We start from the raw sequence: 24913 nt of genomic DNA on the forward strand, positions 1-24913 counted from the left end.
GCTATCTAATTGTGACTGTGTATGTTGCTCTTATAGTAAGCAGCAAAAAGGCTTGATGTGATTGCTGGACCAATATGGAGATAAGGAAGATCCATTCACGTCTGCTAGCACATAAATTGACTCCGGACGGATGACAGCATAAATAAATGAACAAATAGGACCTTCCTAAGAAAAGTCGGTCAAGGCCTAATCAAAGGGACTGACTCAAGCATTGGGAAATTAATAGAGGCTGAGTGGAAGGAATTCCTCCTCAGCCTCGACAGCGGCGGGGAGGAATGAGAGAGTGAAGCACCTGGCTATCAACAAGCACCGTCATAGATGCTGTAGAAGTGTGTCAGATAGAGGGGAGGTTGACAGGTGGCAGCAGCTGAGAGGCTAGTGAGTGACAGGAGGCGGCCCCACTGTAAACCAAAGCGCATGTGGCACTTTGATTTAGGGCAGTTACCAACCACATATACAAATAAACGGGCTAAATATAGAGCACAGAAGGGGGTGGAGAGGTCTCATCATGAGAAATATATGATGATTCAAGATGATCGCCACAATGTAACAAACAATAACATCATGGAGGGGCTTCTCTGTGTTTCCGACCACAGAAATCACACTGAAAAACGCTAATCGGAATCCGGCCGCAATCACTTTATCCTCCAAATGTACAATATACGCAGGAATTTGTTTTGGCGTGACAGTGCTCTGTAACAGCATGTTTTTAAAAAAAAAAAAGCTAAGTTATAAGAAATAAAAACTTAACTTAGCAATGAACCACAAGTTGTTAGGTTTCGTTTTTCTTTCTTGTAACTTATTTTAATATTAAAAGGTCAAGCCGTTTAGTTGTGCTATTATATTCATGCTATTTTCTAAAAGTATCTTGCTATGGATAGCTATCGGGGGTCCGTTGTCCTTAAGACCAAGGATAGATGATGAAACCTTGAGCATATTTAGTGTAAGTAGTTTGCAGTAGTTTGTCTTGTTTGCATTGAACACATGATTACTATTCGTGGCACAGGCAATTTACACTTATGCAGGAAATCTGAGCGCTTGTTTCACAAGTCAAACATAACTTACCTAGAAACACTTTTCCGTTTCTTCTTCTGGGAATGGCACCTCCAGCTGCACCTGTGGCTTTCTGTGGGAGAGAAGAAGCACGTGAAACTGCATTGGTCCAAAGAACCCTCATTAGATAGTAAACTTAGAGGAAACACTTTTATGCTTTGCTTTGACAGACAGTTTAGATGGACGATTTTGCTGAAATAGATGCTTCATGTTGCAGTTGCCAGGTCAGGTTACATGTCAAAGGGAAAACCCCAGCCCAGACATGGTCCACATGAAGGGGTGATTAATTATGTTGCACTTGGATTTGTGGCAGATGTTGTTTACAGTGCAACATCATATGCCCTATTTCGAACTTTCATTTTCTTCTCTAAATATCCACTTTTGGAAAGTTTAGTCTTGATTGTGACCAATATCTTGCCAGTCGACTCCCATGAAACAGTCAAGAGCCACCTATGTATCAGTTAGTTTCAGGTGACTGACTGTTTACGAGAAAGGTGGGAGGATGTTACAGACAAGCAAAAAGTAAGAGAATGCTGACACACTGGGGTCCAAGTGGACTCCTGGGAAAGAAACAGCAGACACAGGAGCCTGCAGAATGTGAACAGCTGTTTCTGGCCCGATCCAGGCATGAAAATAGCAGCTCTTTACAAAGCAAAGCTTATCTGGGAGCAATTAGAGCCAGTGAGAAAAGACCGCAGAAGCTGAGGCCACAGGGTTTCACTACCAACTTGCGGAGCGGGACCTGTTTGATTTGTGTAGACAGAATCAAGCACCGCGCTCTGTTGATTGAATCCTTTTTTTATTTAGATAAGAAATAGCATCATGTGCTGAATGCTGAATATGATGAATCGAGAGCAATGTTTTAATTAACAATTTTCCTTTTTCCTTAATTCCACTGAAGTGAATAGCTTTGCTTGCATATTGACAGTAGACAAAACAAGATAAACAACCTCATCTTCTCAAGCCAAATGATCAAAAGCTTTCCACTATTCTCTAAGTGCCTGTTTCAAATATAAATTCCTTCAATCTGGAAATTATTGACTGACTTTTCAATAACTCCTCATCAAATGATTGTCGTTCCTAGTCATTCCCAATGAAATCCAGATAAGAAAAAGTTTTTAAAAGCAAAACAAACCAAAAATTCCTGCTGCATTTACAGAACAAACTTTGATTTCACATGACAGTTGAACTGCTGACCTCACATTTGGCCATGGAAATCTACAAACAGTAGTTTAAATCAGATGTTACGAAGTATGTTTTCAAGTATACTATTTAAAAAAACAAAATAAAATTTTATGTAAAATATAGATGTAAAAAAATTAATTGCAGCCTTGTGATGTAATAGGTTGTTGCTGTGGATTGTGCATTTCGTACTGACTGAGAGCAAAAGAAATTTGCTAATATGAAAAACAGCAACTACAGTGGCCAACTGAAAGAGAAAAAGAGAGTATAACATTATTGAACATTGTAATATTGATTCCAAACTGGAGTTAAAATAATATGCAGTTACACTAATGCTAAAAACGGCATCAGATAAGGGAAAAAATACTTAGAGAAATCATGACCCTCAAATAAAGTCAATGCTTTCTACCCTTGACATACAGTAAAGGGGACAAGCACCTTAAATAAAGGCACTGAATGTCACCTAATTACAAATATTTTAAAGAAAATTTAATGTCCGCAACCAAGAGCGTATAATGCTGTTGTTCACAGAATTATCCTTAAAGTGTTTCACCACCAGAGAGATTTTAAAATAAAACATTTTCAACTTGGCAAGGACATGCAATCAGTGTTACTGGAATTGATGTCATGTGACCACAACTTATGTATAACATGCAGCAAAAAATAAAAGTTTGTATAAAGTTGACTTTTACAAGCAAGCGCCGAACCATTTTCTGGAGTTGTTACAATACAAATACGATTACCACGACTGTCCGTAACACTGCATATTCAATTGTCACGTACATGGTACCCCAGGCACAGGTGCTAAATAATCTATTAACTTTGATAAGACTAATAATGCATACAGGACAGAGGTTCTTCTTTGGAATCCTGAAACAGTTGTCAAAATCTGCTCGAAAACACTTTTCTGTGCAGAACATAAAATATCCTTTAAAGATGTAAAACACTAACCATATCATTTTCCACAGATCAAGGGTTAACATGTTGTGATACTAATGATGCATTCATGGGTTGATAGTATTTACATATGTTAAAAAAAAAAATTATTCTACTCAAATGGTGGTCCCTGTGAATTTGAAGAAGGAAACGTGAAGCAGCAGCTGTTTTGGGTCAGCTTCAGATTATTCTCTTAATGGACTACATTGTGAATAAATCAAGAACTGGAAAAATTGAGGCTTTTTATCATTTGTGACTAATATTTGAGATATTAATATTTATCAATGTAAATCTTATGATACTATAGAAAACATATCTAATCGTCCCATAACATGGGGTTACCGTGAATTGAAAAATTAAAAATGGACATAAAATGCATTTAGTTGAATAAAACAATGCAACACTGTAGATATACAGTGGGTAGAACACATATTTGATACACTGCTGATTTTTCAGCTTTTCTCACTTACAAAGCATGGTGAGGTCTGTAATTTTTATCATAGATTCTCTTCAACTGTGATTGATGGACTCTAAAACAAAAATCCAGAAAAACACATTGTAAGATTTTTAAGTAATTCATTTGCATTTAATTGTGTGACATAAGTATTTGATCACCTACCAACCAGTAAGACTTCCATCTCTCACAGACCTATTCATTTTTCTTTAAGAAGCCCTCCTGTTCTCCACTCATTACCTGTATTTACTGCACCAGTTTGAACTCCTTATCTGTAGAAAAGACACACCTGTCCACACACTCAATCCATCAAACTCCAACCTCTCCACAATGGCAAAGAAAGGAGAACTGTGTAAGGACATCAGGGATAAAATTGTAGACCTGCATGAGGCTGGGATGAGCTACAGGACAATCTTCAAGCAGCTTGTTAAGAAGGCAACAACTGTTGGCCCAGTTCTTTAAAAATGGAAGAAGTTCAAGATGACGGTCAGTCTCCCTCGGTCTGGGGCTCCATGCAAGATCTCAACCCGTGGGGCATTGATGATCATGAGGAAGGTGAGGGATCAGCCCAGAACGACACAGCTGGGCCTGGTCAATGACCTGAAGAGAGCTGGGACAACAGTCTCAAAGAAAACCATTAGTAACACACTATGCTGTCATGGATTAAAATCCTGCAGTGCACGCAAGGTTCCCCTGCTCAAGCCAGCACATCTCCAGGCTCAACTGAAGTTTGCCAATGACCATCTGGATGATCCAGAGGAGGAATGGAAGAAGGTCATGGTGAGACAAAAATAGAGCTTTTTGGTCTAAACTCCACTCGCCGTGTCTGGAGGAGGAAGAAGGATGAGTACAACCCCAAGAACACCATCCCAGCCGTGACGCATGGAGGTGGAAACGTCATTCTTTGGGGATGCTTTTCAACAAAGGGGACAGGACGACTGCACCGTATTGAGGGGAAGATGGATGGGGCCATGTATCGCAAGATCTCGGCCAACAACCTCCTTCCTTGAGTAAGAGCCTTGAAGATGGGTCGTGGCTGGGTCTTCCAGCATGAAAATGACCGTAAACACACAGCCAGGGCAACTAAGGAGTGGTCCAGTAAGAAGCATCTCAAGGTTCTGGAGTGGGCGAGCCAGTCTCCAGACCTGAACCAAATAGAAAATCTTTGGAGGGAGTTGAGAGTCCATATTGCCCAGAAACTGCCCCAAAACCTGAGGGATCTGGAGAAGATCTGTATGGAGGAGTGGGCTAAAATCCCTGCTGCAGTGTGTGTGCAAACCTGGTCAAGAACTACAGGAAACATCTGATCTCTGTAATTGCCAACAAAGGTTTCTGTACCAAATATCATGTTCTGGTTTTCTGATGTATCCAATACTTATGTTATGCAATAAAATGTAAATTAATTACTTAAAAATCACACAATGTGATTTTGTGGATTTTTGTTTTAGAACTCATCACTCACAATTGAAGAGTACCTATGATAAAATTACAGACCTCTAAATGCTTTGTTAGTGGGGAAAAACTGAAAAGTCTGTATGTATGTCCCCACTGTATGTATGCCTGTAACTTGATTTTTTTTTTTTTTTTACTTACTTCTTTCACGTGTCGTTTGAGGTGCATGTACACACTTTGTCCAGTTTTGCGGTAATGTCGCTCCACGTGTTCCCGTCCAAAACCTAAGAATGTGTTCATGCACACATACAGACCTCCCTCAGACTCCTGCAGACAAAGACATGTATTAGTAATGAACACCAGCACCAGCACAAGACGAAGACCCATTAACAAAATTGCACGATGATCCTGTCACAAACATTTTTAAAAATGCATATTGCCGAAAGTTACTTTCTTCCATGTGTCGATAAAGTAAAGGCAGTGGTATCTTTTGGATATCAATATGATTTCAAGAGTAAATAAAAAGGGGGTTGATTAAATTGTAAAATATAAATCAATTTAGAAAGATATCCCTCTTTATAATGATTCATTCTTATGTGATGCTTACAGTTCAAGTAAAGAGTATCAAAGCCAGTTCAGTCAAACCAAAACACTGGAATAATAAATCACAAAATTGATGCTAACTGATCTGAGGAAAAATGAATAATTGGATGCGTGTTACCATAGCGGTGCTTCCTAGCACCGTTTACAAAAATCTGACACTATGCGTCCTCTTAAGTGTACGGAAAAGTCTCTCATCTCATGACATAGAGGGTAAAAGCACTTCCAGCTATCTCACAAAGAAAACTAATTCTCCATTTTATTAACTGTAATGCTGGTGAAGTGCAGACAAGCCGTGTGCATGTGTTCAGGGGGAAGCCAGCAGCTACTTCTCAGAGAATTATTACCTTCTGATGCTTGATTTCATACACACAACTTCATACATCACTTGCACTGTTTTCATTTCAGCAAATTTATTACAGACGTAGATGTCCTTACTCTCCATGTCATACTTTTACACATCCACCAAGTTCATACTTACGGTAATAACTGAACCTCTCACCAAGGAGGTTAGGTTTTCATTGCAGCATAATGAACACAGCTGTGATTCTGTAGGTGTCAGCAGAATCACACAAAAACTACAAGTCCCAGCTTTATTAAAATTAGAGGCATTGGATGAGTAACAGCCATTGAAAAGCTAAATAATTGTTGAATCTGATTCAGAAAATGAGTTTATTTTCTGCTATTAGACTTTTGAGGTGGGCACCCAGGAGCAAATAAAACTACTGTGGTGTCCCATTCCCCCTTGGTGTCAAATGCTCTCATTTTAATATATCTGGGTGACAGAGTTTACAATAGGATAAAAGAGGGGAGGGGGGCTCAATCATTTTTTTGCATTGTAAAGATTACAATGCATTCAAGGACTTCTGTTGACGGGGTTCTCCCAAACACAAAAAATAAACAAGTGCAACACTTATACAGTTTATCTTAATCTGTAATCTGCATATACTGCTGTGATAAACCTTTAAGTGGCCCAGAGTGACATTTGAGCTTCAACAGAGCAAGGATAAAAATAAACCAGTCCTCGGGCCAACATGATGAACCCCAGACAGCTGAGTCACCTTTAAAAACAGTTTTGGTTAAGAACATGGGGGTTTCTTATTGTGAAAAGCTGTTGTGGGTACAGAACTCATTTTGGCCATTCCTGGGTATTAGAAAAAAATGATGTAATTCCTAAGGATTACACCAGTGTCATGGAAAGCACCATTTAATTCCCAGCATTGCCTCGTCTCGACATGAATAGTACAGAATAAAATCGATAATTTAAAAAAAAAAAAAAAAAAAAAAAAAACAGCACAATTCACTATCAACTGAACAGAAGGCCGTGCAGATTCAAGACAACGCCATCGGGAATGTAGGTCAAAAAAAGATAAGAAAAGAACAGCAACCAAAACTCACAACCTGTCTGCAAAAGCTCGGGCAGGTGTGTTGCGTTCACGGGCTGAAGCGACTCGCCTCTTCGGCCGTTGCAAAACGAGATCCCGCCCTCCTTCCCTCTCTTGGTAAGATGTAAACAGCATTTTAATATTTATTTCCCTTCGACTTTTTGCAAGGGAGGGTGGCTACGAATGCGTCACCCGCTCTCTCTCTTCCACACTGGAGCTTCACGTGTGTTTCCCGGCCGAACCCCGCGGTTCAACCCCGCGCCCACGACGCGCCGCTTCCTTCCTCCCACCCGGACCAGTCGGAAGCACACACACACACACACACACTTACGGGAGAGTCGAAAGAGAAGGCACATTCGCTCTTGAAAACCCTGTCTCCCGTCCTGGGCACCCTTATTGTGGGCATATAAGGGACCAGCAGCTCTCCTAGGTCTGTAGCCATCTTCGCATTCCTGCCTCTCGCACCACAGTGCCGCGGAGCCACCCGGAGCAGCGCTGACAGAGAAAAGGATGCTATTTTTAAGCGGCCCCCGTCTCTACATTCCTCCGGCCGGGGGGATGTGACGCCGAAAAACATAAAAATAAATGACGGAGGGGTGGAGGCGGGCGGGATGGGCCCGGGCCATGACAGCTGACCGTCTATTGTTTTGGTTTGGTTTGTTTTTCTGAAAACGCTTGACCTGCGCAGAAATCACATTGCGTGTGTGTGTGTGTGTGTGTTTCAGCCGAACGGGCGGGCCACTCCCACTTCTGATGATGATGATGATGATGATGATCCACGGAGCCACCCACGCTCACTGGAAAAACGTCATTTTCACGCGTGAATCTGCACATTTTGAATTTGTTATGTGTAAAGTTTGCTCCCCAACCCCTTCCATCTGTTTTTTTTTCAATCAAGTCCAACTGGAAATCTTTTTTTTAAATATATCACACGTTGCAGAAGTTCATCGCTGTCCTCAATTCCCAGGTATGTCGACAAGAAAATGTCAGGTTGTCACACACACAGATTAAATAAAATGAATCTGCGTGTCTTAAATGTAAAGCTTTCAAAGCCAGGTGATCATATCAATGTCATTTTTTCTTAATATCACATCAGTGCAGCTTTAGAGTGAGCAGTTTTCTTTCAACTGCTTGCCACACTGAATTAACCTCCCCCATCTAGCCATATTCTTTGTATCCTCTTCTCACACCAAATGCTTTAAAATGAGTAGTATTTTGTGTTATTTCTGTGACCCCAACTAAGAAACCACCTGCACACTGTGTGCCAAAGACCATCATCACCATCATTCTCCACCATCAGGTGGTGGAGAATGTGACACAATACACAGGAGGAGGCACATAAATCAAGGAGCCTATATAACCATACTTCCAAGTGAGATTCCTGCTAATTAAATGTACGTCAGTGGAATGAGAAAATAATTAAAAATCAATAAATGACGCCTGTGCATGTATTCACATCTGAGTCAAACCCTGGATGGTGAAACAATCATTGCTTGAAGCTGCGCAGGGATATGGACTATCCTGCTGCTCACTGGTATGTAATGAGAATTGAAGGATGGCACACGGAGTGGCACTTTAAGACATTCAAAAGACTTTTAAATGATACATTAGCAATTCCATGAACACATGATTGCAGCATTAACCCAGTAATGACTGAGAAACAAAATACTACATAGAGATACTTTTATTTATGCAAGAAGGAAAAATGTACAGACAGTGAGACTGATCGGTAAGATGTACAAGTCAGGCTTAGTTGTCAGGTGAAGATTTGTGGCTGTAGTCAATTAGTTCCTTGTTCAGGGTCTCCACCTGGAACCAGGGTCCGTCTCCCCTCTGTCTCATATGTCGGCGTACCTCCAGCTGTGCCAGTCTGTTTACAACCGACAATAAATAAATTAATTAGTGGGGTGTAGTGCCCATGACTGATCCTATTACTTCACAAACATTACAAGCAAGATTTGAGTGCAAACTTTTTAATTGTAAAATAAATGTATGCCATATATCAGAATTCCTATCTTATTATGACTAAAGAAATGGTCAATGCAGTCCACGCTATTTGCTAAAGATAAATATTCCACTCCAACACCCTCAACTTTTTATTACACAAATATTTGAAGAATTTGCAACCAAGGATTATGATAGTCAAAAAAATTAAAATTTTCCTGCTATGGGACTATAAAAGTTGATTATATTTTAAGTGATTGTACAAAAAAGCTTGACATGGGGCCAAACACTCTAATGTAAATGCATTTAGGGAGTCAATGCACAATTATTACTAAATTACAAAACCTTGAATTTGTGGTCTTACAAATCCCTTCCCATTCCCTTGTTGAGCATTAACTTTTGAGATGAACATTTTTACAATCCCTTGACAGGTGAGTTTACTAATTAAAAAAAAAGCTCAAAATATGTGTCTTTCAGAGGAAAATTTAACTTGCATTTACTGGAGCAAAGATAGTGATCAAATGTTTGAACAGCTTTTTACTATCTCTACATGGCTGCATTATGGTACTCTTTCTTTCATCACCCACCTCATGTCTGCCTTCTCTTTCTCTATTTGGATTGCGGCCATCATCTTTTCATAGTCCTTTACTGGAGAATCATACAAGTTCCGTGCGATCCATCTAGTGATAGGGTGCTGTAAGGAAGTAAAGCACTACATCTGTTATCAACACGACCTTGAGATAAACATTTTTAAAATCCCTTCATCCTGAAACAAAATTTTGATTCAACTGAATTGCTGGCAGAGAAACAATAAATATGGTGTTTTCATTCAAACAGTTACACTGATATGATTACATTACGCATTATCTTTTCAATCTTTTCATCTTACTTATTGAAAAGTGTTTGATTGATAGATCAATTCATAACCTGCATTTTATGATAAACTGCATACAGAATGATTATGCACAGCTGTTTTAAAACCCAGCTTCAGTTCATGCCAGATAAGGATTGTTAGACCTTTGTCTATCAAAAAGAATATAGAAAAGCCTTCATATTTGAATCTGATTTGTAAATTTCTTGGTTCAAGTCACCTGGGTTCCTCCAGGCATCTAAGCTCTTGTTATTCTATTTCTAAAGAGGTGTCCTCAAACTGATGGTACAGGATATCTTGATGATGGTAATGTACTCCAATTGTAAACTATTTAACTTAAATTTGCCTTTTTTCATTCAGATAATCCATATTTTCAAATGTCCATTGCAAATCCTAGGAGTAACATTAAAAAAACACTTGATGAAAGTAGACAAAAATACAGTGGCTTACCTTGTAATATTCCCAATGCTCTGGTTCATAACCCTCAGGAGCTTCAGCCAGCTCTGCTTCACCTTTGCAATAAATTTACACTTATTATAGTTCAGAATGACAGGTCAGACATGACTAAAATCCCAACAGTTACTTGTATTATATCTTTAACCACAATTGAGGACATCAAATATTTCAAATTATTACTCAATAAAAAATATGCTAGAGTATTTAGAAATATGATTACTTACCGATGAACAAATTCACACTTGTGACAAAGACAGCCACTGGAATACCAGTCAGCAGGATGTAGAATTGCTGGGAGAATAACAGTTTTGATGAAGATAAATAAAAAGAGAAACAGAAAAACATACAGAATAACAATGCCTTGTTCGTTGATCAAGTCTGATCACTTACAGCAGGGGTGTCAAACTCATTTTGGTCTGGGGGCCAAATACAGCCTTATTTAATGTCAAGGGGCCTCCGACCAGTAAAATCAGAACATAATTACCTAGCAGTAACACTAAGTGAAATTTTTGCCTTCATTTTAGTGCAAAGGAGAAAAGGTAAATAAAAAAACTCTTTATATGTAATGAACTGTTCCTTTAAAAAATACATGACCAAACACCTGGGATTCACAACAACCTGAGATTCATTAGGAAACGTAAGTACAATCTTAACAACTCTATGCCTCAGTAGGTTTGATACCCCCGAATTACATAATTAAGGATTAAGGCTCACCAGTAGACGCAGAAATCTCCTGTCATAGTAGTCAGATGGTTTGATGACAAACATTTTCTTCCCATGACCCCAACGAACAGTCACTAAAAACATATATATAGACAGATGCCAATTAGATTCTATGTCAACTTAGAAGTTTTTCATTGAATGAACTAATTCAATTTTCTTGAACATTGAGAAATGTAATCTAAGTTGCATATATCCTCGTCAGGAGGATATACAGGTCAAAGCAACAAACTCGTTATGACATATTTGACGTAATGGGAAGTGAGATAAGTTATCTTAATAATGAACTCGAACAACTTCCAGTTATTTTATTTGTAATTGCCAACATTTATGTTTGAATCATTGTTGACGTTTCGCACACTACCTAGTAAAGTCACTGAGTTCTTGGATGCCAAATTAGTCAAACAAGCTTTCTTTTGAGAGTGTTAGAATTTATATTTTTTTTAATAATGATACTTTGATCAATTTACAACATTAAGCTTTCGGGTATCAGTGACTTTTTGTTGACAGTGTGGCTCAGGAGCCGCGTACTAGCATCAAGCTAACAAGTAGTCGCAAGGTCATTACAGTGGGCGACCCTTTTCTGTTCAAAAATGATTACACTTGAAACAACCGGGACCCTACATACCTTTTTCTGTCCGTGGTATCGTTCTAGTTAGGAGGGTTGCCGCCGAATTTCCAGATTTCAGAGGACTGAGTCTGGCTGCAAAGGCAGCAGCAGTCCTGAGAACACTCATGCCCACCATCGTTACTGTGGGATGACAGTTCAACAATACAAACGCTGATTTGTCATTGAAGGAATGAAGCAGAAACCGCCATTTTGGATTTGGGCAAACATTTGTGTTTGACTTTGAAATATATCAATAATATCATTGTAAATAATTTGTCAACGTATTAAGTGCAGGAGTAAAATATTCGCCAACTGTAAAAAAAAAAATAATAATCATGTAGAAAATATTTGTTACTGAGAAATGCATTCTGGGTAAAGTAGGTCGCATGAATTAATAGTAAAGATGGCGGCGTCCTCATCGACAGGTCGCGTTCTTAGTCTTTGCAAACAATTTCAAAGTGTCTGCAGGATATCGTCTTATACGCAAAAATGTGCCACTGGTTTGAAAACCATTCCGTCTCATTTTAACAGGTAAGCACCACATGTACCGAAGTGATTGTGAGTTCAATCACTTAGACCCGTCTTATTTCATCCTATGTTTTCCGGGGTGAGGAATCTCAAAACACAAGAGGCTTTTCTGCCCAACTATTCGGATGTGACAAATCATTTTTGCCAGTGAAATTATTTATGATAAACAGATTGAACACTGGGTAATAGCGTACGGATTGATTTGAAGTTTGAAGGGTGTGGCGTAATTTGTCAGGGTTTCATCTTCAATTTTTTCAGCTACAGTATGATTTGGGGAAGGAACGTATTGACCTTTATATCGTCAAACGTCAACTTGGTTTTTTTTTCCCCCTCACTGCTACCCGCTAAAACATCTTGATCAATGAAACTCAACAACTGAATCATGATAACGGATTTGCATCAATGATTGCATGACAATAATGGATAGCTGCAATAATAAGCAACAGTTTTTTGCAGCAAACATTTGTGCAATGTGTCCGCACCTGCAGCAGAAATTTACATCCATGCTGAAGCTACATAAACAATGTAATCTGGGTTGTGCAGTTCATCAATGAACACATTTATTTTGTCCCACTAGGGAAAAATCTCTGCTCAGCGCCCAATGCGGATACAATCCCACTTTCTGTCTGAGTCAGTGCCGTGCCTTGCACACAACCATCAACAGGAGGGGACTGGAGGAGTTTTTTGACTTCCCTGAGAATTGGGGGGAAAGTACAGTGAAATCAGGTAAAACAAAAAGTTGCTTACCTGCATACCTGCTTCCATGAAATTAAATTGTCATTCCCGACTGGGCAAATGGCCTGATAAACATGTCACAATGCTATAAAAAGGGGTTAACTGTCATACAAAACAATTTACTCAAATGTATTGAAATGTGAGGGCGGCACGGTGGCCCACAGCACAAAGGACCCTGGTTCAATTCTGACTAGGGATGTTTGCGGAATTTGCATGTTCTCGCTGTGTCTGCTTGTGTTTCCACAGTCCAAAAACATGCAGGTTAATTGGAAAAAATTGGGCGAAATGCCCCAAATGGTTGAATGGTTGTTTATCAATGCATTTGACTGGTATCCAGTCCAAGCTGGGATAGGCTCCAGCATCCCCCGCATAAGCACCAGAAGACGGACGGATGTTGAATATTGAAATATACATTTTGATTCTGGGAATTGATCACATTATTTAGTTGACTCCCAGATTGTACTGGTCAGCTTTAGGTGTCTTGATTTTAACTTCCTGACTTCCAGACTCTTGAAAGTAACACTGGTCACCAGAAAAAAGTTTCATTTTCCAGTGACCAGATGTGTTTGTTCCTTATTTTTCACATCTTATTAATTATTCACTAAATCTATCATCATTCCATGTTGAAGTATTGTAGCAAACCATTATCACTGATCTAAAGTACTTGGATTGGTTCTACTGTAGGTGCACCATGGACTGCCAAACAACTGAGAACAAAGAGTAATGAGGACTTACACAAACTCTGGTAAGTGGCATGTAGCAAGATTGAACTGAGTTGTGCATCATTACTGTGTATGGATTTGTATTACTAGTAAGTAACCGTCTCCTCTCGGTTTAGGTATGTGCTGTTGAAAGAGAAGAACATGTTGCTCACACTAGAGCAAGAAGCCAAAAGGCAAAGAGTCCAGATGCCAAGTCCTGAGAGAATAAGGAAGGTTGGTTTAATACATTGCTTATGTACTCAGCATTACTCCTGATGTGAATTATATTCACTCCTATTTAATGTATGATTTATACCCTTATCATTCTTAGCATTTAAAAAAAAAAGATGGTATTTTTCACCAAAGAAAATCTGTCCTCATGCCAGGTGGAGAGGTCAATGATCCGTCTGGAGACCGTGGTAAAGGAGAGAGAGACAGCGCTCAGGCTGCTACAGACAGGACAAGAGAAGGCACGGCCAGGAGCCTGGAGGAGGAACACATTTGGATATGTCTACTGGTGAGGAAAAGTATCCTGTCAAATATTCATGAGGATGAGAAGAATGCTCCCTTTTATCTTCCTGACTCAACCTTTTCACCTGGAGGTTCGGCTGTAGAACTGAAGACAATATTCCTAAATATTGATAATCAGAGTTCTAAACCTTGTGTAAAAATTTCTTGTGAGATGTGTAACTTAGGAGAGATTTATGACCATTTTTGATTGATGCAAGGCATAAACAAAGTACCGAATGAGATGATATGGCCTGTAGTGTTGCAAAATAAGACTTAATCATTTTTTTAATCACTTTTGTTGATAATGGGGACTATGACTAATTCTGCTAAAAGTTTAGTTTGCAAGCATTGCTGTGGCATTAAATGGTAAGCCATACTGTTTTAGCAGCATATTTAAATGTTCATTTTTGACAGATTTTTTTTAATATGCCTGGAAGTTTCTAAATAATTTTTTACATGGACAATGGACATTGCATTCTGGTGTTGAGCAGAACATTTTGTACATCTCCAATGAGGTACAAATAACACAACCTTGTTCTCATTTTCAACAGGTATCGCTTCAAAGAGTATGCCATTCCTTGGTACATGAATAGACAATACAAACGGAAGAGGTTCTATACACCCAAGTTTGTAGAACCACATATTAGGTAAGATAAGCCACATATGCAATGGTTTGGCTTCATGATGTGCACAAAAGGTGCATTTAGACATGTGAAATTGCTTTGTATTCAGATCACTTTTTTTTTTTGTCTTTGCAGGCTCCGTATAGAGAAATATATTCGGGAAAAGTACAGGAAAGCAAGTTTAGAAAGGAAATCAGTGGCCAAGCTCCAAGAGAGGTTTCCTCAAATGAAGGTTCCAGCATCTTGAATCCTAGAATCTCCAGTGGATGAGAGCATCTGTATTGAAGTTGGAAAGAAGTCTTCATGGTTTCATAAAAAGAATCAGAGTATTTAATCAGAGCAATCTGATTAATTGAAGAAAGGGTGATCTATGTTTGGTAAAAACAAATTTTTCAGTTGTTCTTTATTCAGACTATTGATGTGGTTGTTTGTGTGGATGCTTGTATGACTTTCCTTGATGTAAATGTCAACATGCTGATGTAGCTGAAACTTCAATCTTCAGTAATGTAAATTAAATAAATACCATACAAAAAGAAACATGAAAATTAAATACAGATTTATTGCAAGTTGACACACCAGTAAGCAGAGACATGACTTGACTGTCCTTCGCCTGTAATGGGTTACTTACAGTTACACAGAAAAGTTTATGATCGAAAAGACAGACTAATTATCCAAAAACATGACCTGACCATCCAAATTTTACCTTTTGAGTATTCTGTAGAAACCTTGCAAAATAAACTTTATTCACAGTGGGATTAACATTTGATATTTTGTGGCAAAAAAGGAACTTTTGAGTAAGTTTACATCATGAAGCATCTGTTGATTCTTGACTTAGACTTAGACTGTAGATGTCACATTTCCTTTGACACCTTCACCTGAAAGAGGGCAGCAGTTTAAATGTAATGATATAAACAAATAACATCAATCCTACTTCTTCACTGATACATATTATTTTGAAATGCCTGTATCTGTAATACATGCCAGATAGATGCAGTATGGACAAACCAGATTACTCTTTAAAAACAGATACTAAAGAAGAGTGGTCTTCCTTGGTGTTCCTGAGTCCAGCGTCAGAGGTTAACGTTTTCGGATGCTTGCGGCAACAAGTGATGAGAAAAAGGCTTTGCTGGCCAACAAATCAAGGGCACTTCCTGTCCACACACTGTTTTCCTCCCTCCTCATACTCCTGTTTGGAGATCCACATCTGCTGGAAAGTACCCTGGTGAGCAGATAGCTTGGTTTAGTACTTTTGTCACCTAAAATCATCCAAATGAAGGCTTAAGGCTTCCCCACAGTTACAGTCGAATTAATGCCCTCAATTTTCACAATATGAATTCAATCTGATGCGTTCTTATAATGCTCTAAATAAAAAGACTCAAGAAAAAGAGTTTAAGCGAAAACCCTTTTTTGCAGGAGGGGACCTGAAGTATAGATTTGAACAAATCAAAGTTTTAAACTAGAGTTTGGCCATCTCAAAGAACCGAAGGATGTTTGATATGATTGATTCAAAAACTGTTCAAAAGTTTCAAGTCTACTGATACATAGTGTTTTACTGTTTCTGATGATGATCAATGTTGCATTTTCATTTCAAACAAGACAGACTTTTATATCCACTGTTGGCTCTTGGTGGCACAGGGATATGAACAATCATGAATAGGGCTTTCAGGCCAAAATCAAGATTCAGAGAGAAGGGCCTTTGACCAATAAATAGGAACATTGCACTAAATAGAGCTTTATCTGTTGAGGGTTCTTACAAGTGATGCCAGGATGGAACCTCCTATCCATGCACTGAATCGACGCTCCACTGTAGTATTGTTGGCGATCAACTTCAGTCTCATACTCTGTAAATTACATACGAACATGTTCAGACCAGGCAGATTGATGCATTTGAATAATAGGTACTTACAAGAAACCATTTTCAAATCTAGTCATTTAAGTCCGCAATCACAATGACAAAAATGGGCGAGACAGTTGCAACAACCGACACTCACCGGGGGAGTTTTCTGGGAGAGTTCTCTGTTCAGTCGGTCAGTGAAGCCTTGAATGAGTGTGTTTCCACCAGTAACAACCACACTGCCATACAGACCCTGAGACAAATATCAAATTCAACCTCAGAAAATAATTTCTTCCTCACAAGATCGTGATCAGTTTTTCAGACTGCGATAAAATGAATGCATATCAGGGTTCAATATCCCACTCTTGAGGTTTAATATGCCACTGAAGCCCCTTCAAGTATCTCTTTACACATAAATGATATTTACCGGCCTGATGTCAATGTCACACATTCCCACACTGGTTGTCACCACATGACCAACACCTAGCATTGTGTTTCCAGAGAGCCCCTGTAAATGGACCAAAAATGTTTTAAACTATTACACAACTGCGAAACAAAGATGTACACTTGGAGAAATATACCTGCTGTCTGTTAAATTAACGCATGGCAAAATGTTGAGTTATCTGGTGTAATGCATTATCTCGTGAATCATTTTCATAAATGGTTCCTTAAAAACTTAACACTCACCTTGGCATTGGAGGGGTCAAACAGCCCTTCTGGGATTTTCAGCCTCTCAGCTCCAAAATCACAGTTGTAGCCATTGGGCAGCTCATAGTGCACTGTGGGCATCTGGGCAGCAACCCTAAGTAATGAGTGGGATAGAGCCTAAGCGTTAGAACTTTCAGGAGAAACAACCATTTCGGAGGATGGACTTCTATTGGACAACACGTCACTGGGGTACAAAGGATATGTGTATTACGGTATTTAATTACAAACTTTAAAATACAATTTGCCTGTATTAAATATAAAGTTCTCTGAGGTTACTTTGTTTATGGGTTTCTTTGACGCTAGGTATAACGACTGTGGAAAAAAGTGGAAAAAAAAAGACAAACTTAAAACCCTAATTGCACAAAGAACTTTAACAGTTCCAATCCATGCCTTTTAGGCAAAAAAATTCCGTTCAAAAGGGAAACGGGAAGTGCATCCTATATTGAACTGGAATTATTGACAATCCATGTAGTTTAGCTGATAATATACGTCATTTATGTGTGAATCAATGTGTGTGTTTGCATGTGTATATATGACTGATTTATTAATCATCGCAAGCTATAGAACAACTACAAAATGGATTAACGATGAATCACTTGTGATTAAATGCCTTACTGTTCATCATATGGTGAGTCTGACACCTGTAATACTGATGCCTGGAAGTCCTGGATCACACACTGAAATAAAAAAAAAAAATAGAAGAAAAATCAAGCTGGTGCTCATTCCCCAAAACAGAAAGTCTAAATTCTAAAGGGGAGACAGTAATACTTACATTACACATGTAGTTGTGCCATGAGCGGGTGACTTGAGGTAGCTTCTCCTTCTTCTTCCAGCTGGCTGGGGCTCCCTCCCGCACTGCGTCCTGTCATGATGAAAGGAGTTCAAGTCATATTTTACACTTCAGGCAAGGCCTATAATGATAGATAAATTAAGACAAGAGTAATAGGCCATCATGTTACGTTCATGACACACATGAATACGTTTCTTTTTTGATGTGCAATTCTGAGTCACTCATCTGCAGTACCTGCTTGATTGAATTTTTACAATTTACATAAAACATATCTTATACCCATCAACAAAGTGCTTAACTACTGCAAGCTTGTAATCAAATCTAAAAATGAGATGACAAACTACTTTCCAAGAATGAAAACTCTTAAAAAAAAAAAAAAAAATCAGCTGGTCAAACACTGAAGACATCCCACCTTTGATGCAATCATATAAGGAGGGATTATTTCAACACTTAATTCTTGAAAAAGCTCCCTGCATTGCATGCTCATGAAGTCTCCAGCCAGGGGTGATTTGACGATGCCTGCCAGAAACAACCAGAAAAAAAATTACAACATACATTACAGATCCATCTTGATAAATGTTTAAAATAGTTTAACTGACAATGCTGTTATCTTTAGAATTTACTTTATAAAGCATTTGTTGCTCAATAGAAGTTTATAAAGGGAACAAAGTTGTTGTCACTGAGCTTGATTGCACAGCTGAATGCAACCTCAGATTCTTGTTCCAAACAGCAGATGGCAACAAATGACACTTTTTAGATGAAACACAGACAAATCCGGAGTAGAATATGATGAGTTCCATTATGTGTGAATAAAGTTTGTGTATTACCTTGCTGCAGGACATAGCCATCATGCACTGGTATGGCTGTGGTGTGTGTGGCCCCACTGTCAAGGACCAAGCCTGTAGATCGGCCATTGGCAAAGCTGACACACTCAAAGTAAAGGAGTCGTAATGAATTTTAAAACTGAAGGACTTTTTCATAACATCCTTCTTTAGACAACCTTCGGTGACACTCATTTGGGCAGGGTGAACACAGCAATCCCAAAGAGCTTCCACACACAACCAGAACAAGGGCTGATCCGACCTGCGAAAGCAGGGGTTGATACTAATCACATTTGAGGATTTCTGCTTTGTTATGTGTGTTTTCAAAAAACCTCAACAACCCTTGTCTACTACCTTACTCCTCATCGGTCATCAACACTTTCTTCATGAAGTTAGTTACATTTAAATTTTGTCTAAAGCATGAACTTAAATTAATGTGTGTGTGTAAATGTATATAAACAAAATATTTATATTATTTTACATTTAAAATAAAGTTTGGAATTATCTAAGCGAGGCCATAAAATCAGTTTCTGTGTTTTAAGTTCAGCATGTTTTCTCATATGGTGTGTTTCAGACAGTGACGATATCACGCGCGCGCGCACACACACACACACACACACACACACACACATTCAGATGTACAACTTTTTCAGATGTTTTGTCTCAATATATGGTTCAAAATATGATTGCAAAAATTAAGGGATGCCAATTTTGCTAATCCATTACAGATAACAAACCCCCATTTCACATAATGATGACAAAGAGTTTTTGTTGAACGAATGGTGCTACAGCATCAAAACAGCTAGTGTTCACTGTCTTCTGCTTCTCTTGAAAATTGACCTGTGTGAAAGCAAACCAAAACAGGCTGGAAAAGTTGAGAAAGTGTCAGCCCATCCACTGGCAAAGTACAAGGCAAACAAATTTATATGGTTCAAAATGCAGACAAAAAATGCTTCTGTTGCATAATAATCCAGAATCAATTTTCCAAAGGTCATGACATTTGAAAGGATACGCCGACAGCACTGCTGATTTACAAAGAAAGAAGGCGGGAATGTTGTAATGTTCAAACATCAGCTCTGTTAGTTTCTCTCGTTTCGCGCGCGTGTTCCACTGCGGATAAAAAGAGGACAGAGTTATTACAAATCACAGCCACAATAAGTCAAACTGATTGTCTCTCATCAGGATATGATGAGGACCAGTGCAGGAACAGGAACATTCTTAGCATGAGGATGAAAACGTATTCCTACCATTTAAGCATTTTGACTGCACATGATCACACCCCTGGTATCATAAAGCTTAGTAATGATTAGCACCTGAGACAAGCTCAAACAAATGCACACTCACTGATGCTTCTGACATGAGGACTGGATGCAGGCTTGGTTCAGACTTGAAGTGCATCTTGTAGGTGTGATCCAAAATGGCCTGGAAACTGTCCCAGTCTTCAACTGTGAAAAGGGACAATGAGTGAATTATAGTGCAAATTCTACTGGCTGTGGAAATACAGATGATTTTTTATGAAACGTGTTAAAATCGTTTTCCTTTGAGGAAAACACCTTCCTTACATCAATGACTTGATGGTAATGAAATTGCCATTGATAAATATAGGTTTTGAAATTGCTGATGATAAATATAGTGATTCATCTTGTCCCTACTTGCTGAAAAGGCCCCTAATTCAATGTTGAAATGAGAGACAACAGATCAAAAGCTAATTCAGTGTAAAAATATTTTGCAGTGTATGATCAGAACTACTCAGTGGCAAGAATTTCATACAGATATGACATTTTGAACTCTGATGAATGAAACAGAAAAATGATGTGTGAAGCACATAATACAAATTTAATTTGCTTTATACATAGTAATGAGCTAGAAAAAAAAAGTAAAATTTTGTTTTTTTTTCAACATCATTGCTAGGTCACAAGCTGGTGAAAATAGAGCATAGATGAGCTTTTTAGAGGTAATAATTTCAGCAGCATGCACCAATGTTCCAGGTCAGACCTCTGAGGGACGCTGTGGTCCCATGCTGCTCTTCTACTGCAATTAAGATTGGTGTCACTCATCTCTTAATAGCCTCAAACTCAATGGTCCAGATTCTGATGAGCGTCATCAGCTAGGTCAGTGAAGCAGAGCACTAATTTCTTTTGACAGCTACTTACACTTCCAAGGTGAGTATAATCAAACGTGGGCAAAAGTGTTACATTTGCAGCTGAAATGCAAAGAATTTAGGATTAATCTAACTGTTTGGAGTAGTTTAAAAATGCCTCAATGGATCAGCCGGTCAACAAAAATCTTGTCCAAAATATTATGACTGATTAATCCCTAAAGTTACAGAGGTCCCATCCCATTAATGTTATCTTTCATACATGGCTGGGGAAAAAGCATGATGACACCTATCATAATATGTACTTTGTCAAGGAATATATTGAGATAAAAATAAATTAACTGAGTAGGTCTAAAGGACAATTAAGGATTGGTTTTATTCCACTTTTATTCAAATCCCTAAGAAAGGCTAGTGAAGGTAGAAATCTTTACATAACCTTTTTCAGTAATTTGTTGTTGACTTTTTAGAATGTGATATCTGAGACAATCGTTTGAAAGTCAATATCTCTGAAATCTATTGGCAATTATCTGGCAATTGGTTTTCTAATTTTTAAGCCACTGGTTTGATGACTTGTAAATTCACCGATTTACCTCTGGCATTTGATTTTGAAGTAACAACCATATGTCAAACAACCTCTGAATAATAAACAACTATCATTCATTCTGAGTTACTACCATTTTTAGGGCAAGTTTTCTAGCTAGAGGAGGACAACTTGGGTCATGTCTCCCACATCTGGCTTGGGAAGCTCCTACACATTAATGATTTAGATAAGAAAACATGGAAATTAATATATAAAGTGCTAGCAGGAAAAAATGGGAGTGCCTTCCTTTGAGAGGAGACTAGATGAGAGAATCATGATGATGAATTTCTTGAACTTCAAAAGATCACATAGATATTAAAATGATCAGTATTCATCTTCCTGTGAGTCAGTGTTCTGCTTGTGTTCAAAGCAATGTCACCTGTCAGACCAAAAAAATCTTACTGTGGATAATGAGGGGCTAGTCTGTATCACAAATATTGATTCCTTTGTTTTAGCCACAAGTTCAGATGAAGAACAATTTTAGAAGTTCAGAAAATTAAACTTTTAAGTTTGAATGGAAAAAACAAACTGGGAAATTACCTAAGATGTCCAAATAAAGAATGTAGTGATAAAGGGTACATTATTTGGGTGGTAATATATTGAATCACTCAATACTTACTCATTCCATTCTTGAGTGGAGACATGACCTCCATGTTCTCCCTTGGTACCCTCAGCTGGTTGGTGTCAATGTAGAAAGTGGTTCCACTCTGCTTGCTCTTGTCACCATCTGTTTCCATGGGAGTGCTGCCATCTTCTCGATCAAGAGTAACACCTATTAATGTGGGAAAGTCCGCCTATGTCGTACCAAAAAGACACAGAAAGCAATGCATGTCATGGTTGTCAAATCTAAACATGGAAACTGGGCTTAGTTTCTTTCCTAGAAGATGTTCCATCTCTCACCTGAGATACATTTCAGTTCTAAAAGGCTGTGGGGAGTTTCCACTATATATTGGCTGGAGTTGGGCATTGGTCTAAGTTGAGAGGGTTCACTATGCTAAAAAGTGTGTTGTTGTGCAGCAGTTGGGGTGAATGGGGTTTCTGTGTTAACTTGAAACCAGGCGGGCATTATAGAAGAAGAGTTTTACATTTTGGGATATATACCTATAGCTAACAAATTATCAACAATACTACTCATGATTTCACAGTAAAGTGAGGTCAATTAATTCAGTTTATTACATTGACAAGAGACTGGGGTAATAGTTAGCCAACCCTTGATTGGATCAAAATTATTTAATGCTACAGTCAAAAAGAAAGACACCTGCATGTAAGGACATGCCATTTTTAAATTCAATATTAGTAAGTATTGAAGATACAAAATAAGAGTTCAATAGCGAATTAATGACATGCCGGAAGAAGACTATGCAATCAATAAAATAATAAGCAGACACTTTAGCTTCCAGTAGTCAGTGTTCTTGAGACTCAAGAAAGCCAGCTTCAAATAAAATGCATTATCATTGTTGTTGTTGTTGTTGTTGTTAATACTATTATTATCCTAGACAAGTGAAGGCAAGTATCTGTGACTAGTTATAGTACAACTGAACCAAAATCCAGGCTCTCTTGTTAATGTACGAACACATTTGAGATTTGGTTACATTTACAAAAGGCAGTAAAGTAAATGGCCAATGCACATCGGATCAAACAAAATTACATGGAATGGACTAAAAGTCCATTATACCATATGCCATCCCTCAAGAGGGACAGCTCTCATATCTTAACATAAGTCTACCAACAAAGATAAAGATGAACAGAGTAAAACACTCAATTGCTTAATTAGGTCAATTGAATGGCCCACTTACCTTGGGACAGTCTTCTCCTGCATATCCAGCTCTAACTGTATATGAGCCGATGTCAAACACCAAGGCTCCCACCTCATCTGCAAATATAAGAGTTTGTCTATGAATTGCTTTACCTTTAAATGTCATACCACCATTAGACCCCTAGCTTTCGTACAATTGATATTTTCACCGTGATACGAAATGTTCTCTTCAAATTAGTTGTGTCACAACAAATACACAAGATAGGAGTAAAAACAAAACAATACAACATAAATTATTACTGACCAAAGAAAATTAGTATAATGCTAACTTCTGAAATATTTTATCTTTTTATTTCCTGCCTTTTAAAATATTCCCATTACCACCATGTTCATCCCTTGAGAGCACACTGACTTAGATGGATTCTTTGCACCATGTCTGCACTTAAACCCCTCGTTTGGTCTACTACACGTCGATCTTACAAAGAGCTAAATCAGTATCATAACAACAATTGCTCAAAGGCCAATTTAAAGATGCCAATATTAAGACATCAATTACTAACATGAAGCATTAGCTCCTTAGTGTTGCAATATACAGGACTCCTCTATTAGGCTCAAATCGTGAAAATTGGTCAGATTCTAGTCCTACGGTTCTGAAATAATGCTTTTAAATACTGTGTATCAAAACGAATAGATAGATAGATAGATAGATAGATCGATAGATCGATAGATGATAGATAGATCGATAGATAGATGATAGATAGATAGATAGATAGATAGATAGATAGATAGATAGATAGATAGATAGATAGATAGATAGATTAGTCCTCAGATATAAATATTCAATACATCCATACTTTACAAACCTCAATTCTTACAGTGGCATGATACTGTGATAACGCAATCTAGAAACAAATGCAAAAAATGTCACTGATCTAAAGAAAATTGAATTACTATGTGTACTTGTGAAACAATTGATCAGGCGTATATTTGCGTCAAATAGTCAGATTCTTTAATCATTAAAATGTGTATCAAATGAGCAAAATGATCGTGGATTTTCTAAATTAGGGTATATCTTGACTTAAACCACTGTAAGATCATTTGACACAGTAAAACTTAATAAACCTACGGGACATCAACGCGACAGGAAGCGTTTGTCGAACCCACTTCCATTCATTTCATGCTACCGAGCTAGCGGATATGGAATTGAGAATTTGAGGATTTACGCCATAAACCGATACGCTTATTACAAAATTCAAGTATTTCTTAATATTTGCGCGTAAAAATACTAAATATGAGTTCATTTTAATCAAAGGCTAAAGTAAATTGTAACGTAGCTAATGTGGGTAGCTAGCTTCGAGGCACCGAACCACCGAACTGCACAATTTGAGTATCGGGTGAATTCTTAAGTCCAATGAATGCCACTCACCTCCTCCATACACTCCACCACTCATCCTCTTATGGACCACAACAACACTTTTCTAGACGATGATTAATGTATAGCAAAATCAAAACCGCTAAACAGTTGATCACAACAAAGGAGATGTGTTAGCATGTATGAATCTAACAAAGCAGGCGCCACACTGCGTCATAACCGTCGTCCAATCAGAGCGCACCGCAGCAGTCCAC

General features: G+C 38.3%; 4 protein-coding genes across 6 annotated transcripts in view; 1 reads left to right on the forward strand and 3 right to left on the reverse strand.

Annotated features, from left to right (window-relative positions):
• usp13 (ubiquitin specific peptidase 13) overlaps positions 1-7652 on the reverse strand; it is a 32136-nt gene extending 24484 nt beyond the window's left edge. The window contains exons 1-3 of one of the 3 annotated variants that reach the window (XM_086161644.1): positions 7334-7652; positions 5219-5344; positions 1066-1126 (exon numbers count right to left, since the gene is read on the reverse strand). In XM_086161644.1, coding sequence (XP_086017770.1) covers positions 1066-1126; positions 5219-5344; positions 7334-7579 — 433 coding nt within the window. In that variant the 5' untranslated portion in view covers positions 7580-7652. The remainder of the gene's footprint in view (positions 1-1065; positions 1127-5218; positions 5345-7333) is intronic. The other 2 variants (XM_086161642.1, XM_086161641.1) reach the window with 2 other exon arrangements.
• A 1016-nt stretch (positions 7653-8668) lies between these two features.
• On the reverse strand, positions 8669-11781 carry ndufb5 (NADH:ubiquinone oxidoreductase subunit B5). Its single transcript, XM_086161863.1, has 6 exons — positions 11622-11781; positions 10988-11070; positions 10498-10564; positions 10268-10329; positions 9534-9640; positions 8669-8872 (listed from the first exon to the last, which is right to left on the reverse strand). Exons 1-6 carry the CDS (start codon positions 11737-11739, stop codon positions 8752-8754), a joined length of 558 nt encoding a protein of 185 aa, XP_086017989.1. The 5' UTR covers positions 11740-11781; the 3' UTR covers positions 8669-8751.
• Positions 11782-12000: 219 nt separating this feature from the next.
• Positions 12001-15239, forward strand: mrpl47 (mitochondrial ribosomal protein L47). The gene is made up of 7 exons (XM_086161649.1): positions 12001-12134; positions 12709-12857; positions 13551-13611; positions 13705-13801; positions 13954-14084; positions 14629-14724; positions 14836-15239. The coding sequence occupies exons 1-7, from the start codon at positions 12007-12009 to the stop codon at positions 14945-14947; spliced, it is 774 nt and encodes a 257-aa protein (XP_086017775.1). The 5' UTR covers positions 12001-12006; the 3' UTR covers positions 14948-15239.
• On the reverse strand, positions 15240-24911 carry actl6a (actin-like 6A). Its single transcript, XM_086161648.1, has 14 exons — positions 24714-24911; positions 23328-23404; positions 22151-22325; positions 20198-20298; positions 19866-19963; positions 18860-18954; positions 18445-18551; positions 18015-18104; positions 17858-17919; positions 17222-17336; positions 16962-17042; positions 16692-16787; positions 16455-16541; positions 15240-15919 (listed from the first exon to the last, which is right to left on the reverse strand). The coding sequence occupies exons 1-14, from the start codon at positions 24736-24738 to the stop codon at positions 15839-15841; spliced, it is 1290 nt and encodes a 429-aa protein (XP_086017774.1). The 5' UTR covers positions 24739-24911; the 3' UTR covers positions 15240-15838.
• Positions 24912-24913: the final 2 nt, after the last annotated feature.

Source organism: Fistularia commersonii, chromosome 16 (genome assembly GCF_037954325.1).
Source record: "Fistularia commersonii isolate RoL2024-O1a breed Wild chromosome 16, RoL_Fcom_v1.0, whole genome shotgun sequence".
Taxonomy (NCBI): domain Eukaryota; kingdom Metazoa; phylum Chordata; class Actinopteri; order Syngnathiformes; family Fistulariidae; genus Fistularia; species Fistularia commersonii.

Excerpts from the sequence above, each read along its gene's own strand:
- ndufb5 (XM_086161863.1), bottom strand. The coding sequence starts at position 11,739 with ATGGTGGGCATGAGTGTTCTCAGGACTGCTGCTGCCTTTGCAGCCAGA. Across the intron at positions 10,565-10,987 it reads GGAGATTTCTGCGTCTACTG|CAATTCTACATCCTGCTGAC; the intron begins GTGAGCCTTAAT and ends TTATTCTCCCAG. Across the intron at positions 10,330-10,497 it reads AAGTGTGAATTTGTTCATCG|GTGAAGCAGAGCTGGCTGAA; the intron begins GTAAGTAATCAT and ends TTTATTGCAAAG.
- mrpl47 (XM_086161649.1), top strand. The coding sequence starts at position 12,007 with ATGGCGGCGTCCTCATCGACAGGTCGCGTTCTTAGTCTTTGCAAACAA. Across the intron at positions 12,858-13,550 it reads GGAAAGTACAGTGAAATCAG|GTGCACCATGGACTGCCAAA; the intron begins GTAAAACAAAAA and ends GTTCTACTGTAG. Across the intron at positions 13,612-13,704 it reads GAGGACTTACACAAACTCTG|GTATGTGCTGTTGAAAGAGA; the intron begins GTAAGTGGCATG and ends CTCTCGGTTTAG.
- actl6a (XM_086161648.1), bottom strand. The coding sequence starts at position 24,738 with ATGAGTGGTGGAGTGTATGGAGGAG. Across the intron at positions 17,920-18,014 it reads GGCACAACTACATGTGTAAT|TGTGTGATCCAGGACTTCCA; the intron begins GTAAGTATTACT and ends TTTTTATTTCAG. Across the intron at positions 16,542-16,691 it reads TCTCCCAGAAAACTCCCCCG|AGTATGAGACTGAAGTTGAT; the intron begins GTGAGTGTCGGT and ends TGTAATTTACAG.